Source organism: Lissotriton vulgaris, chromosome 10 (assembly GCF_964263255.1).
Source record: "Lissotriton vulgaris chromosome 10, aLisVul1.2, whole genome shotgun sequence".
NCBI classification, from domain to species: domain Eukaryota; kingdom Metazoa; phylum Chordata; class Amphibia; order Caudata; family Salamandridae; genus Lissotriton; species Lissotriton vulgaris.
In genome coordinates this window covers 878,843,190-878,859,127 of record NC_141698.1, presented here as the reverse complement: position 1 = coordinate 878,859,127, position 15,938 = coordinate 878,843,190, and the positions used below count along the sequence as shown (strand labels likewise).

Genomic DNA, 15,938 nt, shown 5'->3' with positions numbered 1-15,938 from the left:
ACAAAGCCATTAAATAAAATCAACTATAGACTTAGCGGCTTGTCGCCTTCCAACAAGTGCCAATGCAAAAGACTAAGTAACGTGGTAACGATTACAATTTTGAATTTTATCCTTAGTTCAAACTCAATGGTGTATGCCTGTAGCTCTCATTCAGAAACAATGGGTAACAAGGGATACCAGAGAAACGAGCGCTCGCCATTAGAGGAGCACTCCACACCACCATGTTTTTCCGAGGTCAAGCAGAAATGCCTCAGAGAAACGCGCCGTCATTTTCCGACTGGGGGCGTGTTTTTCTCTCTCTCCTCTTCCCATTGGCTGGAATGTAAAATTCCAGCCAATGGGAAGAGGAGAGAAAGAACATGAAAAAACGCGCCCCGAATCCGAAAAAGACGGGTCTTAAATGGACAGACGCCCCTCTTCTCCAATGGCTGGCCTCCGTTTAAGAAGCCAGCCAATGGAGAAGAGGGGCGGGTTTAAGCCCCTACTCTAGAAACATAAAATCTCGCCAGCGAGACTGCGCAAGCGCAGCCTACACAGGCCGAGACCTAAAAAGGGTTTTCTGTGAACTTTTGTTTCACTTATCACCTGGCCCCCAGTAAAAAATCTGCTCTACAATGTTCACCTTATGTGGGGACATTTTCAAACAGGCTATGGCTAAATTACTCTCGATGGACCAATGAGAAGCTTGGCTTGAAAACAGAGAAACAAGTCTCTGTGCTGCGAGTGCTTTATTTGATTAGGTGAACAGCTTCCTAGTTTTAAAAAAAGAGGGTAAACGAATATACTGGTATTTGGGTAGTTGGAGTTGGAAAATTAATTTGAAGTTTAACTGAAGGAGTTTTTTAAATTAAATTCAATACCTAGAAACCACTTTGGCAGTTATTCTTATCTACTAAATCATAAAAGTTTCAAGTCACTGATCAAAGCCATACAGTCTAACCAATAACGCCATTCACAAAGCAATCCACTGACCATATGAACAATGCACACATATGTAACATTCAAAGGCATAGTCTGTGCGGAGTACATACAGAATTTGTGAATGTCCTATGTCCCTCTATCGAGTGGCCACAAGGTGTGGCAGAAGCCTTTTCACTGTGCGCACTGCAGAGGTGTGCCCGAGGTTTCTATTTCTTGAATGCACTATGCCCCTGTAGTAGCTGGCATGGTCAAAGGCATCAGATATATGTTACCGCAGAACATGTGCTGTATGCACTGCTTAGGCTGTGTCTAGGGAATGGACCCAGGCTATCCCATGTGTTTTGTGTTTTTTTATTAAACATCTGCGAAGTCACTGTTACTATCATTAGCGAGGTCATTAATGATGATCTAAGATTTGTTTTATATTACACCACGTGGGAGGTCGCGAGCAGTGCAAAAGGGCCACAGAATAAAATTCGATAATTGATTAATATTAATGAGTTTTCAGGTTTTGAATTCTAACAAGTAAATGCTTTCTAAAAATAACCCACATGCGTTTCATACGTACCTGTGTGTTTTGGTAAACGCAAATTATAGTCTCTCGTGTATACAGCATCATTTATTTTCCGCCATCAAAAAGCACTGCACGGTCATAAGTTTGCTTCTGATGGAAGGTGTGCGTCTACGAAGAATGTGTATCTCCAGCTACCAATCCTCTACAACCTCCAGACCTCCCAAAGGACGACGGGAAGAAAAGAGCGGCAGTTGCGATGCAGCATTACAGGTGAGTCATTACCATTTAAATGAAGTGGTTGAGGAGGTAAAGTGCACCCCCTTCAAAGCATCACCCACTTGACATCTGATGCATGATCTGCCTAATCTACAGTCGGGGTTAACAAAGTGCTTGTCATCCTGCCACTCATTTTTTTTTACTATTTGGAAACAAGCCACTTTTAGCCATGCGTCTGGCAGGCAATTCTGTAATATAATTTTTCAGTTTTTTTTTTCTTTCAGCATTAAATATTTTATTCGGACAGTGGTTATTTTTCAATATACACCACTATAAAAGCAAAAATGTTATTATAAAACGTATAATAATTAGGATATTCAGAGGAGGCCTTGCAAAATATTTCAAATAAATATATAATTTACGATAGGGTAAACATTGTAGTTTCACATGGAGCCGTCATTTGGATGTTTTTAATTACACCAAGTAAGCTGCACAGAGATTTAATCCACTCAACAATAAAGTTGTTCAGAGAACACATGTATCTACGCAGACAATATTATTTTTAATAGAGCTAACCATGTCCTAATTCGGGCTAAGATTATGCGAACATAATGCTTTGAAAGAGTTATCTCGGTCATATCTATATATTTACATTAAAAATCTATGTCATCTATTTCTGTGATTGAAGAGCTTGAGTGAGAACTGAGAAATTAAAAAGTATTATGAGTTGGACATCTGCTATGTTAGCTAACTCATTATTATATCTTTATAGGCTGCTGCAGCGGGCTTTGCTGGCCATTAACAGTCCGCTCCAGCGTCAACGATCAGAGCCGAAGGCAAGGGCCTTTAACAAGCGAGTGGGCATTTAATGGCTGTTATAGCCCGCTATGGCAGACTATACAGCTATGTGAACCTCCTGCCCCATTAGAGCAGAATGTCCTAATTACAAAACACATAGAGGTCTCTTGGAGACCAAGGGGGTGAATCCCATTGAGACACCAAGGCCTTTGTTTCATAGCGGTTGCTGTGACCATTCAACAGATAGCAGCCAAGCGCAGGGCCACGGCTGTAAGGTGTGGAACATTCACAGGAACTGCAGTGAAGGGAGGTTTAAGGTAGCCCCTGGTTCTCCCAGGACTAGGTTAAACTTCTTTTCATCATTCAGCCTAGCTAGGTAGACCCAGGAGCTCCTTCAGAGGCTCCACAAATCAGAAGGGGCTTTAAAGCACTTTAGGTAACAATGCAACACAAAATGGCAAGGAAATCAAAAGGTTCAAGGAAATCAACATGATAATCCAATAATAAAAAATAGTTGTGTAACACTGAAAATAAATATAAAATCACATTATATGGGCACATTGCGGATTATTGTCCATAAAAAGTGAACTGCCCAAAGCTTACTGTAAAGAAACTCATGAGACAGGAGGGCCTTGGTCTCTTCTGGAAATAACCCTAGCTCTCAGCTGTAGAACATGAAAGAAATCAGCACTCTCTTCTAAAAATGTTCAATATTTCAACATTGTTTTCTTTTCTGCTCTTATTAAAATTAATTTGTACTTCATTTCCAATGCATATATTTATTACCGTTACATGTAGGAGTGCAAGAATGTTCAGCCAACATGTTTCGCTGTGGCCTAGAAAGCTCACGATCTTTTCCATGGCTGGCACGATGTAATTCATTTTACAATTCAAAGGAAATAAGCACTGCTAAAGGTAATCAATCTTTCCTTGCCAATGCTGTGTTTTGGCCACCGTGTGTGTACATGCAGGTGCGTGGGGTGGCAAACTTGAAATTTAGAGAAATTACTCAAAGATGGCTCCTGTGCATGGATGCACACACAGGCAGGCCATGCTGTAATGATATTGCTTTTGTTTTCAGAAAATCATTCCAAGATGGCCGCTGCACAGGCACATATGCTCAGGGTTATCTTTGGAGGTTTTCAATACAATTTAAAGATGACTGTACACCGAATCAGTGGGCAGCTGTTAGAGTGCCTGGGGTTGAGGGCGCTAGTGGGGTCTGGAGGAACTAGTTTTTAATACAGAAATGCAAGGCCCGATGTCAAAAGGGGATTCTTTCATAACATCCAATCAAAACATGGTAAGACCGAATTGCTCCTTGAGTGGGACAAACACAGGAACAGCGAGTAAAGCTAATGAATCAGGAGACTGGAAGAGAAGTAGACAAGAAAGCGGTCGAATTATGAGCAAGGGTGGAACATAACTCACTCTAAGTCTATATTGGGTACAATAGGTCTGCCTGCCAACAGACAGCTAAAGCTGCCCATAGGCGAGCCCTAAATATGTAGAGAAGCTAAAAGCAAAGGTATTTTGGTAAAGTAAAGGTATTTTGTTAACTGTCATTGAAGTACACTGTCTGCTGTGGTGTTAGTGATCACAGGTGAAAAATACTGTATACTTGGGCATGCGTCAAAACACACAAAAGGTCAAGTCTTAATGTGATATACTTAATATGTGCAAAGTGATTCTAGCAAAACATTAACAAATGTGTGTCTCAAGCATGGCCCCATGTTGTCTAATGGTGACATAAATTAAAACCCCAAAAAGTAATACATTCAAATTTAGGAGAGCAGTTTTCAATAATTGTCGTTCGATTAAGTATCATGCAATATGTTTATTGAGATAAAAATGCGTTTGCATTAATCACTATTTATTGTTTATTTTAACATGGGGGGTTGGGTTTGTCTGGTGGAATGCGGTCCTGTGCACAGCTTGTTTCTTACTTTTAGGTATGGATTTATGTTTGGGTCAACTGCCTCATCTGATATTGCCATGTCCTTCCCCGCTTTCACATTCCCTCACACGCGTCTATGAGTCTCTCAATCACAAATGGTTTCTTTCAGTCTCAACGCTCTCTCATCTAAACCTTGAAATTCTGCTCATAAGACTGTCTCCTTCAATACATGTACTTGATTTGACACATTTTCGGATGTATCAGATATTACAATGTATTACATAATGCACTAAGTGAAATTGGAGTTCAACTTACCATATTTTTTGCGGATGTCATCAGCCTTTACTTTCCTCTCACTTTTCCTATACAAAACATAAATACATTTTACTAGTGCATCAAATACCTTCAAAAACATTCACTGCCATTTCAGAGTATGAAATGTGCCTACAATGATCCCATCAATAATGCACTAACAAGCATAAATTGTAACAATGAATACCGTTTGGGTTAACATTTAAAAAATCATTATTTTGCCCATACTTCGAGGTTTTTACCACAAATATTAATCCTCGATCAATCCTCACGAATGAATCAATCTTAAATTAAACAGGCAAGACATAGACCTAAAAATGTCTAACGTATTTCCTGTATAGAAACTTCTAAATAAAATACACGTTCCAAAGCAAAAGATTTAGTATATCATGTCATGCTTGTTGGAGGCTTTTGTGAAGCTCAGGTCATAAAGGTTACGTATGGCCAGTGCTTAATTTGAGCTTGTGGTTGTTGGTGGGGACCACCGGCACCCATTTCGAGAATTGGCACTTATTTTTCCTGATCGGACATTTCTCGAGAGCAAGTAAAAGAAAAACACACAAAGGGATAATGAGGAGGAAGAGAAAGACGCAAAAGCCGCCACAAAGCGAGAAACAAGGAATCTGCAAGAGTGAGTTAAATGGGGCATTGTGTTTGGTAATGTATTAAATAAGGCACGAGGTGGAATTGAAGACTAAGCAACCTTGGTATTTAGAGAGCTGACATTTAACAGCATCAGCTGTGGGCTTTGGAGCAGAGCTTTGGGCACATGTACACATTCTTTTACAAATTAAGCACTGCATATGGCCCATCTTTGAGTTAATTTCGACTTTTTGTAGTAGCTAAAGATAACTACCTTATCGAGAATATACTAGGCGTGGGCGGTGAATTGTGCTCCATTCGCAGAGTTTTCCGCACTCCGTAGAGCACGCGGAGTTGCGAAAAACTTGCGGATCTGAGTTTTTTGCTCGCTCACCCTCGCCAATGTTAAGTTGGTGAGCAAAAGCGAGGAAATTCGGACGCAAGACCACTTCTCACAGAGATTTCTCAACACGGGCAGTCGCGGATGGTCACAACCAATCGAGCTGAGAAAAATCCATTCGCATTGAGGAAACTGCTGCTCAAGTAGAGTATCTACTAGAGTGACAGAAAGAAGCAGTGCCCTCTTTGCGCTGCACATGGTGCCATTCGCATTGATTTTTCATCGTGGACCAAACACCCAGGGCTAAAAATCAACGCACACTACCTAACAAACTCCACCGATGGCGTACCTCCACATAGCACAGTGTAGTTTTTAGGTCACTAAGCAGAGAATTCCGCCCAGGCCTAGAACATACCACAAAAGTAGGTGTGGCCTACTAGATTTATCAGTGGTAATGCAGTGACCTAAAAAGACAGGGCCTCGGGCAAACATCACCAGTTGTTTCCCATTTGCGAGAGCCAGGCTATTGTCACTTAAGAGATCATGTTGACTATCAAGTCCAGGATTCCATTTTCTGTACAATGCAACTTTCATTCTGATGGTTCTGAAATAACTTATTGTGGGACACCAAATTCAACAGCGTATGATGCAAAACTAAATTGGAAGGGGGGGGGGGGGGGGTGGGAATGGCTAGATGAGCCAGCATGGCGGACGTGTTTTAGCTGTGCTCCGTCCAGCCCGATCATCATCCTGTAAATACCCTGACTCCCGCTACGAATCTGCAGCCCAGAGGGTGACATTGATGTACCTGTGGCCTGCCACAACGATCCACCAGTGTTTTTGGAGCCTGGTAGGACCGGGGGTCGGAGCTGAGGTCCCCGCGTGGTGCGGCCTGATATTGAGTAGTGGAGCCAGGGAGTGGATTTTGGTGCTCCCTGAGAGTGCGCTAGACCAACGGATCGGCGACCGGCGCTCCACCCTGTGGGTTCCCGAGGCAGTGGGCCTAGCTGACGGAGGTCGGGGGCATATCGGCCCTCGGGGTCGCCTGTGATCCTACTGGAGCAAAGCGGCCCGAGGCGGAGACGGTTGCAGGTCCCGCCGCGTGGTGGACTCTGGACAGCGAAGGCAAAGTCTGGGGCCTGTAACGGCGGGCTCCGCCGGCCGGCATGTGGCTCCGCCGGCCGGCATGTCCCCTTGCAGTGAGGCTTCTCCAAGACTTTCCTTTGTGCCTCTGCAGTTTCCGGGGGGATGGCAGTGCACCTGCGGCCGGCCACGACACCTCTTCGGTCCGTTGGCTGCCTGGTGGGACTGGATGCTGTAGCCGGGATTCCTGTGAGGTGCGGCCTAGTGCGGAGCGGGGTAGCCGGGGAGTACATTTTGGAGCACCCAACGAGAGTGAAGGGCCGACGGCTCTGTGCCTGCTGCTCCGCTCTGTGAGTGCCCGAGGCAGTGGACTCCGCAATGGCCTGGCATATCGGGCCCTCTGGGGGATCCTGTGATCCGTTTGGCGCGGAGCGGCCCGAGGCGGGCACCGGAACACATCACACCGACTTGGACGGTCAGGGGCTCCGGAGAGACGGGCACCCCTCCCCTCTCCCCTGGTCTTGAGACCTCTCTGCGGATCGGCAGCGGGTCGGGGAGGCCTCCACGGCTACTAGCTGATGGGCTTGGCGCTACCCGTGGCGGCGGACATTAGAAGCTGAGTGGCGGAACCTGGTGGTCTCAGCGGCGTTGGTGATAGAGGCCTCTCTGGCTGGCTGGACCTGCGGGGTGCCCGCCGGGCCCGGTGGCTTCAGGGCGGTGATCGTGGGGCCTGGTGGGGCCACGAGGCAGCCTTGCGGGGGCGGTGGCCTGGAGGACGCCCTGGGCCAGCTGAATCGGGCCGCACAGGTGAGGAGAGTGGTGGAGGGGCTCAATCAATCAATCAGGAGTTTGTTAAAGCGCGACTACTCACCTGTAAGGGTCTCAAGGCGCTAGGGGTGGGGGGGGTGGGAGGGTGCAGGTTCCATTCCATCAAGGAGGGGGTCTGTCGAAGAGCCAGGTTTTGAGGTTTCTTGCGAAGATGGGGAGCGATGTTGTCTGTCTGAGGTGGAGCGGAAGGGCGTTCCATGCTTTGGCCGCGAGAAGGGAGAAGGAGCGGCCTCCCGATCTGGTCTTTCTGGTGCGGGGGACCACGGCGTAGGAAAGCTGGGCTGATCGTAGGGTCCTTTGGGGTGCGTGGAATTTGAGTCGGCTGTTCAGGTATGCTGGTCCGGTGCCGTGGAGGGCCTTGTGTGTGTGGGTGAGCATCTTAAAGGTGATTCTCGCCTCGACGGGGAGTCAGTGGAGTGTGCGCAGGTGCTGGGAGATGTTGCAGTGTTTTGGCAGGTTGAGGACCAGTCTTGCGGCGGCGTTCTGGATGTTCTGTAGCTTGCGGATGAGGTTTTTGTTTATTCCGGCGTAGAGTGCGTTGCCATAGTCGAGTCTGCTGGTGACCAGGGCGTGAGTGACTGTCTTTCGGTGTTCGAGGGGGATCCATTTGAAGGTCTTACGAAGGAGGTGGAGGGTGTGGAAGCAGGAAGATGAGACAGAGTTGATCTGGCGGTCCATTTTGAGCTCGGAGTCCAGGATGATTCCCAGGTTGCGTGCGTGGTCTGTGGGGGTTGGCGGGTTTCCGAGGGCGGTGGGCCACCAGGTGTCGCTCCAGGCGTCTGGGTTTGGGCCCATGATGAGTACTTCTGTTTTGTTGGGGTTTAGTTGAAGGCAGCTGTTTTTCATCCATTTGGCGACGGCTTCCATGCCTTCTCGAAAGTTGCGTCTGGGGGTGTTGGGCTCGTTGGATAGGGAGAGGATGAGCTGGGTGTCGTCTGCATATGACACGATGTTGAGTCCGTAGGTTCTGACGATGGGGGCAAGTGGAGCCATGTAGACGTTGAAGAGCGTCGGGCTGAGGGAGGAGCCCTGGGGGACTCCGCAGGTGATCGGTGTGGTGTCCGAGAGAAAAGTGGGGAGTCTGACCCGCTGCGTCCTGCCGGAGAGGAAGGAGCAGATCCAGTCGAGGGCCTTGTCCTGGATTCTTGCATCGTAGAGTCTGCGTATTAGGGTGCGGTGGGAGACTGTGTCGAACGCCGCTGATAGGTCGAGGAGGATGAGGGCTACTAATTCTCCTTTGTCCAGTAAGGTGCGGATGTCGTCTGTTGCGGCGAGGAGGGCGGTTTCAGTACTGTGTTTTTTTCTGAAGCCGGATTGGGAGGAGTCGAGTATGTTGTGTTCTTCAATGAATGTGGCGAGTTGGCTTTTGATGGCTTTCTCGATGACTTTCGCTGGGAACGGGAGCAGGGAGATGGGTCTGTAGTTTTTGAGGTCGGTGGGGTCCGCTGAGGGTTTCTTTAGGAGGGGGTTAACCTCGGCGTGTTTCCAGTCGTCGGGGAACGAGGCGGTCGCCAGGGAGCGGTTGATGGTTTGGCGGAGCATGGGTGCGATGGTGTTGGCGGCTCTGTTGAAGATGTGGTGGGGGCAGGGGTCCGTGGGGGCCCCTGAGTGGATTGACTTCATTGTCTTCAGTGTGTCTTCGGTGGTGAGGGCTGTCCAGTCATCAATTGCTGGTTTCCGGGTGTCGGGGTGGTTGGTGAGGGTTCAGTGTGTTGGTTGTCTTCGTCGAAGTTGTCGTAGATGCTCTTGATTTTGTGGTGGAAAAAGATGCTGAGTTTGTCGCAGAGGTCTTGTGAGGGAGGGATGTCGCTAGACTCGCTGGTGGGTTGGGCGAACTCCTTGATGATGCTGAAGAGTTCCTTGCTGTTGTGTGCGTGGGTGGAGATTCTGTCTTCAATCGCTTTTTTCCTCGTTTCTCTGATGAGTTGATGGTGGGCGTTGGTGGCGGCTCTGAAGTTGTTGTGGGCTTCTATGGATTTGGTGTTTCTCCAGGCCTTTTCAAGGCGGCGGCATGTGCGCCTGGACTCTCGAAGTTCGGTGGTAAACCATCTGGCTTTCTTGGCACGGGTATTGTTTTTCTTGAGGGGGGCTATGGTGTTGGTGCTGTCCGAGATCCATCTATGCAGGGTTCGGACTGCGGTGTTGGGGTCGTCGTTTTCCACGATGGTTGGGGTGGAGTTGTTGCGTTGTCCTGCGGCCCCATACTGGCCCCATACTGGGCTGGTGCGGTGTCCTGCGGCCCCATACGGGCGCTGGTGAAATCCTAGTGGAGCGACAGGTGCATGGAACGGGGTGTGCCTGGCAAGACTGTCGGGGGTGCTGGCACACGACAGGTGGATTGCGGGCCCTGGTTCGAGGGTGCCTTCCTGTGGAGAGCAGCCGGAGTTGGACTTGGGGGTGTTTGCGCTGCGTGAGAACCGGCGGGGACAGTGTGCCAGACTTGAGCCGCGTCAGTGGGTGGCCTGCTACAAGTGGACATGACGAGGGACAAGGGCAATAGTGGAGCTACAAAACATGGGCCCATTGATAAATTTACTGGTCTTGGCGGCGGGACAGGAGCAGCGGGGGGGGCAGCAGGAGCCTGTGCCGGACAATGCAGCACTGATGGCGGCAATCACTCTTTCACGGGACATGTTGGACGCCAAGATTGGCGCAGTGGGTTCAGATGTCATGCTACTGCGTCCAGACCTATAGAATGCAGTATCCCACATTATAGAGGCTGAGACCCGGATCTCGTGGGTGGAGGACGACGTCACAGCCCTGAAGCATCAGGTGGCCGAGGATGCGGAGTGGCGGGCGCAGCGGAACAACCTGCGCTTTGCCGGTTTTCCGGAGGGCTGCGAGAAGGGCAATATGGAGAGCTTCTTAACTCAGTGGCTGGAAAGCTGGTTGCCCCCCTGACGCTATGTCCTGGTGTTTCGTGATAGAGGGGGCCCACAGAGCGCTTATGCAGAAACCTCCGGTTGGGGCCCGTCCGCAGCCGGTGATTGCAAAACTTGTGAATTACCATGACCGCGATGCCATACTGAAACAGGCCAGAGCAAAGGAACCCCTGCTATATGAGAACCGGCGCATTTTGATTTTCCCGGATTATACACGCCTAGTACAGCAGCAGCGTCAGTCGTTCCTGGCCGCCAAGGTCGTCTCAGGGACCTCAAGCTCCCTTATGCCTTGCTGTTTCCGGCCAGCCTGCGGGTGGTGTTCCAATCCAGCACCCATTTCTTTGATACTCCGGAGGGAGTCTTCAAGTGGACTGATGAAACAATCAAGGTGCGAGCACACACACCGCCAGAGCTGGACTCGGACTCCTCTATGAGTGAGCCACAATTTAAATCCTCCAGAGGATCGCGTCGGAGGGGGACCTGGCGATCCCGATGGCGCTCTGCATCCTGCGGGGCTTTGACCCGGGGGGCCCCGGCTCCTGAGCAACAAACAGTAGACCCTTGACTTTTGTTTCCTGATATTAGAATAATGTCTGGTGGTTCCTCCTAGGGGCCTTACGTCTATGTCTGCTGTCTTTGGATGGAGGGAGTTGCATTATGGGCTGATTCCTCTTCAGTCTGGTACTTGTGGGGGGGTGAGCCTGGGAGTTATGGGCTTTAGGGTGGGGATCCATTGGCATGGATGACCTTGGGCCCGCATTGGGGGTCGGGTGTCAACCTTGCCGCAACAGGTACTTCAACAGTTTTGAGGTATGGAGTGGGTCAGTTGTTGGGGTGGGGGCTTGTTTTTGTTGGGCATGAGTCGTACAACCGCAAGAGGTTCCCTACACTTGTTCTGTTCACGCCAGCACGGCCCGATGCTGGTGCGGTAACCATGGCAGTTTCCTGATGGTGAACAGCACGGATAATGTCTCAGGGTCCCTCGGTAACCTCCGTATTCTCAGCTGGAATGTGCATGGAGTATTAAACAAAATTAAGAGGGGAGCGGTGTTACGTCAAGCGAAAAGAGCGGGGTCTGACATACTTTTGCTACAAGAAACTCACCTGTTAGGTACTAAGGCCCTGTGCTTGCAGCGCTATGGTTTTCAACAAGTCTTTCATGCAGGCTTTGCGAAAGGTTCCAGGGGGTTGGTCATCCTACTGCTTCGTAGAATTCCCTACATTCATTCAAAGCAATGGGCCGACACACAGGGGCGATATCTGTTTATTAGGGGTATGGTCGGGGAGGACCCTCTGGTGTTGGGCTGCATCTATGCTCCGCCGCCCTTGCAGTGGTCGCTGGTTGAGAAACTATTTGCGATCTGGGCAGAAATTCCTGATGCGCTATTGGCAGTGGGAGGAGACTGGAATGATGTTCTAGATATCACTAAACACAGGTACAGGCCTGGGGGAGGTCCGGTGTTGGCCATTCTACAAAACTACGGGACATGTTGGTGGGGTTGGATTGGGTGGACACATGACGGCGCCTACACGGGGATAGTCGGGAGTACACATTTCTCTCTGTAGTTCATAAATCCTTTTCCAAGTTGGATTACATCTTTGTCCCTAGGGCAATGCGGGAAGAGTGGAGTCGGCGGAGATTCTCCTGCGCGGACTCTCGGATCACTCACCTATTTCCATTGATCTCCGGATAGGCAGGGGGAGACAGCCATTCCGTTGGCGCCTCTCAGTGTGGCACCTGCAACAGAAAGACTATGGGGGGCATATGAGTGAGGCAATGGCTGATTACTTGGTCAGGAATGTGGGCTCCGTCTCTAGTGCCGGGACGCTATGGGAAGCACTGAAACCCACGCTACGGAGGGTAGATATTGCTTGGTGTGCGGCGGCCCGAAAGAAGCATTGTGCGGATCTAGTGTGCCCGAGGCGGAGATTGAGGAGCTGGAGCGCCAGGGATGCGTGGCGGGTGAGGGTCAGGGGGTGGGTCAGCTAATCCTAGCGCAACAGTCCTACGCGGCCCTTGTACTTGATGAGGCGTGACAGATCTGGCTCGCAACGCGCAGAAGAATATGTCAGTGGGGAGATAAGTCTGGCAAAATGTTGCATCGGCTCTGTCATGGGGCCTTCCATGCGCAGACTTTACCACGGATACTCGACGACGCGGGTGCCCCTCTTACGGTTCCAAGGGAGTTGGCCGAGAGCTTCGCCGCGTACTATGCTACCTTATATGCCCCGAAGGAGTGCCTACCAGAATATATGGTGGATAAGTTTATAGCAGATTTACCTCCTAAATCTGTGTCACATGAGGTGCGAGATCGGTTGGAGCTCCCCCTGTCGGATGAGGAACTGGGCACGGCCCTGGGCAAGCTCAACTCGGGAAAACCCCCGGTCCAAATGGATTCCCCCGAGTTTTTCAAGAAATATAATTTACAGTTAGCCCCTCACTATTGGGCGGCTTTGGAGGAGGCCAGGGACGGGGCAGACTCCCCCCGGACTGGAGAAATGCAGAGGTAGTGGCATTTCATAAGCCGGACCGACCCCCGGAACATCATGCCTCCTACCGCCCGATATCACTATTAAATGTCGAGGCCAAAGTTTTGGCCAAGGCGTTGGCCAACTGGCTTCTCCCTCATATCTCAGCGCTAGTACACCCGCATCAGACCTGCTTTATGCCCCAAAGGGTGACTAGGCACAATATTCGACGGGATATTCGACGGGAGCATGTGGCGGTGGAGGCGATCCGGCGTACTGGGAAACAGGCTGCGCTTCTGCTTACCAACATAGACAGGGAGTTTGACTCGCTGAGCTGGAGCTATCTGTTAGCGCTACTTCCTCGGCTTAACCTTGGGCCTCGATTCCTGTCCTATTTGCGTCTTCTCTACACCGATTTGACGGCCTCGGTTTGAGTAGCGGGAGCGATCTCATCCAGTTTTCCCATTTGGAGCGGCACCCGGCAGGGATGCCCCCTCTCGCCCTATCTATTTGCCCTGGCTATGGAGCTGTTGGCAGCGTGGGTGCGCATGGATGTGCAATTGAGCGGGTTTGAGTGGGCACAGGGGCCATCCGACAGGATTGCATTATATGCAGACGATGTCCTCTTTTTTCTTACGGATCTCAATAGGTCGGGCTGCGTCTCCTGCGGATCATGCAGATCATCGGGGAGTCATCAGGGAGTCATCAGGGCTCTACATGAACCCTCGCAAGTCCATATGGGTGCTGGGGGAGTGGACACGAGTGGGTAATTGGGCATCTTCACTTCAAGTAACGGTGGGGGGGTCTCAAGTATCTGGAGGGTTTTCTGTCAGAGGTCCTGGCTGTCTCCTGGGAGCGGAACCTGGTGCCGGTGTCGGAGCGAGTTCGGGCAAACCTAAAGACCTGGGCACGCATGCCGCTTACTATCTATGGAAGATCGTCAATTTTTAAAATGGTGGCACTCCCCCGTCTGCTAGATCAGCTGTAAAATCACTCTATCCAATACCGCCCGGGTGGTTCCGGCTAGTGAACCGCGTCCTAGGGCAGTTTCTGTGGGGGGGCGGAGCGGTGCGTGTGGCATTACGCACATGCTTCCTCTCCACTTATTGTGGAGGGTTGGTGACATCGGATATCTTTTCCTACTACCAATCCTCCCACCTTCTTGTCATGAACGAGTGGTGGTATGGTGACAGGTGGGATCCGGCGTATGCCATGGAACGCTATCTCATGGGGTCCCATACCCTCCACACTATTCTATACACTGCGTTCATACGGAGTGCATTACCTGCCGCCACACAGGTGGTGTTTCGCATCTGGCGGCAGGCCCTGTACCGGATGGGGTGGTGGAACACCCTGACTGGAGATACCCCCCTGCGGAACAATTGGCGGCTGCCTAGTCTTGCGACACTACAAGGCTTTGAGTGATGAGACAACATAGGCATTGCTACCCTGGGAGATGTACTGAGGGGTATGACGCTTTAGTCCTTTCAAGATCTTTCTGCAGAATTTGGTATGCCCCGTTCCCAGTTCTTCAGCCCAGATACCTCCAGTTCCGGCATACACTGTCCCCCAGCCTGGAAAGTTTGGAGTCTCTCCCCGAGTGTAACCCATTGGAAGCGTAAGTGTTCATGGGAGATTTGGAGGTATGGGAGGAGGATGCAGCCATAGCAATGCGTGTCCGTCTCATCCAATTTAAATACTTACAGAGTATATTTTACCAGGGTTCGGCTTTGGCGGGCGGGACTGATTGCCTAACTGGAGTGCCTCCGCTGCAACAGGGAGGACGGGACGTTTTTACATACAGTCTGTTTATTGTGGATCCCTTGATAGGTTCTGGAAAGGGGCCCAGCCAGTTTAGCTGAGGTATTGGGATGGGTAGTCCCACGTACGCCACAGTTTGCCCTGCTGCACATAATGGAAGGGGTGGGGGGCAATCTGTACAAAAGGCATTTGATGCTACTTGGCGTTACATTGGCCAAGAGAGACATTGCTAAAGGGTGGAAAGATTCAAAGCCCGTCATTAGCCGTCTGGAAAAGGGGGTTAGATTTTTGAATGGGATTGGAGCAGCCGATCTTTGTGGCCAGGGGGTGTCCGCTGAAACATTACAAAATCTGGAAGCGCTGGGCCGACTATAGGGGTCTGTGGCTTAAACCCCTTTTGGAGCTGGAGGATCTTCCTGGGGTGGGATAATGTGGGCGGGTTGTACTGGAGTGAGGGGCGTTGGGGCCTGGGAGCGAGTGAGCATATACAGCTATTCTATTTTTCCTGTGTTTCCACCGTTACGTGTGGGTAGAACTTGGTTGATTTTGCGACTCTGGGGGAGGGAGTTGGGGTGGTTGGGGCTGTGGGGAGGGGGGAGGGACAGGGTTATTATGCATTGCTTGGTTATACACTAGAACGTTTGTGCTTGCAACCAAAAATGTCGATTGCCTTTCAGATACTGTAATGTTATTTAACCTGCAGCTGTCCCTGGAGTACAAGGGCCCTGCATCGTATGTGCAGCCTGACAATAAAATCTGTTATCTAAAAAAGTAAACTCAATTGGAAGAGTGATTCATGGAAAGGTTTTCTAAGAGACTATTGCTTGGCAGGTGGTACAAAAACTGTGCTAATGTAAATAGTGGAGAAAAATAAAGAGCAGTAGCAGCTAATACAAGCTATTACAATCTATTAATGGCTGATACAATTCACAATTGAGCACTATAATCCTGTGTATATGTAAGCTTCAAGGTAGAGTGAGTAGAGAGTTACAGGAAGTAGGGCCAATTGATAGGAGTTATTACTAAGTCCACAAAGATGGTCAGGAGTCCATAACCTTGCAGAATAGTTTATTTGATGAAGTACATGAACAGCACACTGTAACCCCTGTTGACTGCCTAAGATCCCACAGCAACAGTTGAGATCTGGAACACTCAACCGGAACCCTGGATGAATATTCCACAGCAGAACACAACAAAAATCCAAATAGTAAACCACATATGAAATCTCAAACTAAACAAAATAGGATTGTTAACGATTTAAATAAATAGCAGAGGACAATGTAAAGGTCCTGTATTTATATAGCAACAAGTATTGTGAAATAGCACAGTAAAAGT

The 15,938-nt window shown here is 49.6% G+C and overlaps 1 protein-coding gene across 1 annotated transcript in view; it reads right to left on the bottom strand.

Moving 5' to 3' along the window:
* Positions 1-15,938, bottom strand: part of LOC147688938 (pituitary tumor-transforming gene 1 protein-interacting protein-like) — a 199,861-nt gene that overhangs the window by 47,817 nt on the left and 136,106 nt on the right. Inside the window, exon 6 of the mRNA XM_086941836.1 lies at positions 4,662-4,708. Within this exon, the coding sequence (XP_086797962.1) occupies positions 4,662-4,708 (47 nt within the window). The remainder of the gene's footprint in view (positions 1-4,661; positions 4,709-15,938) is intronic.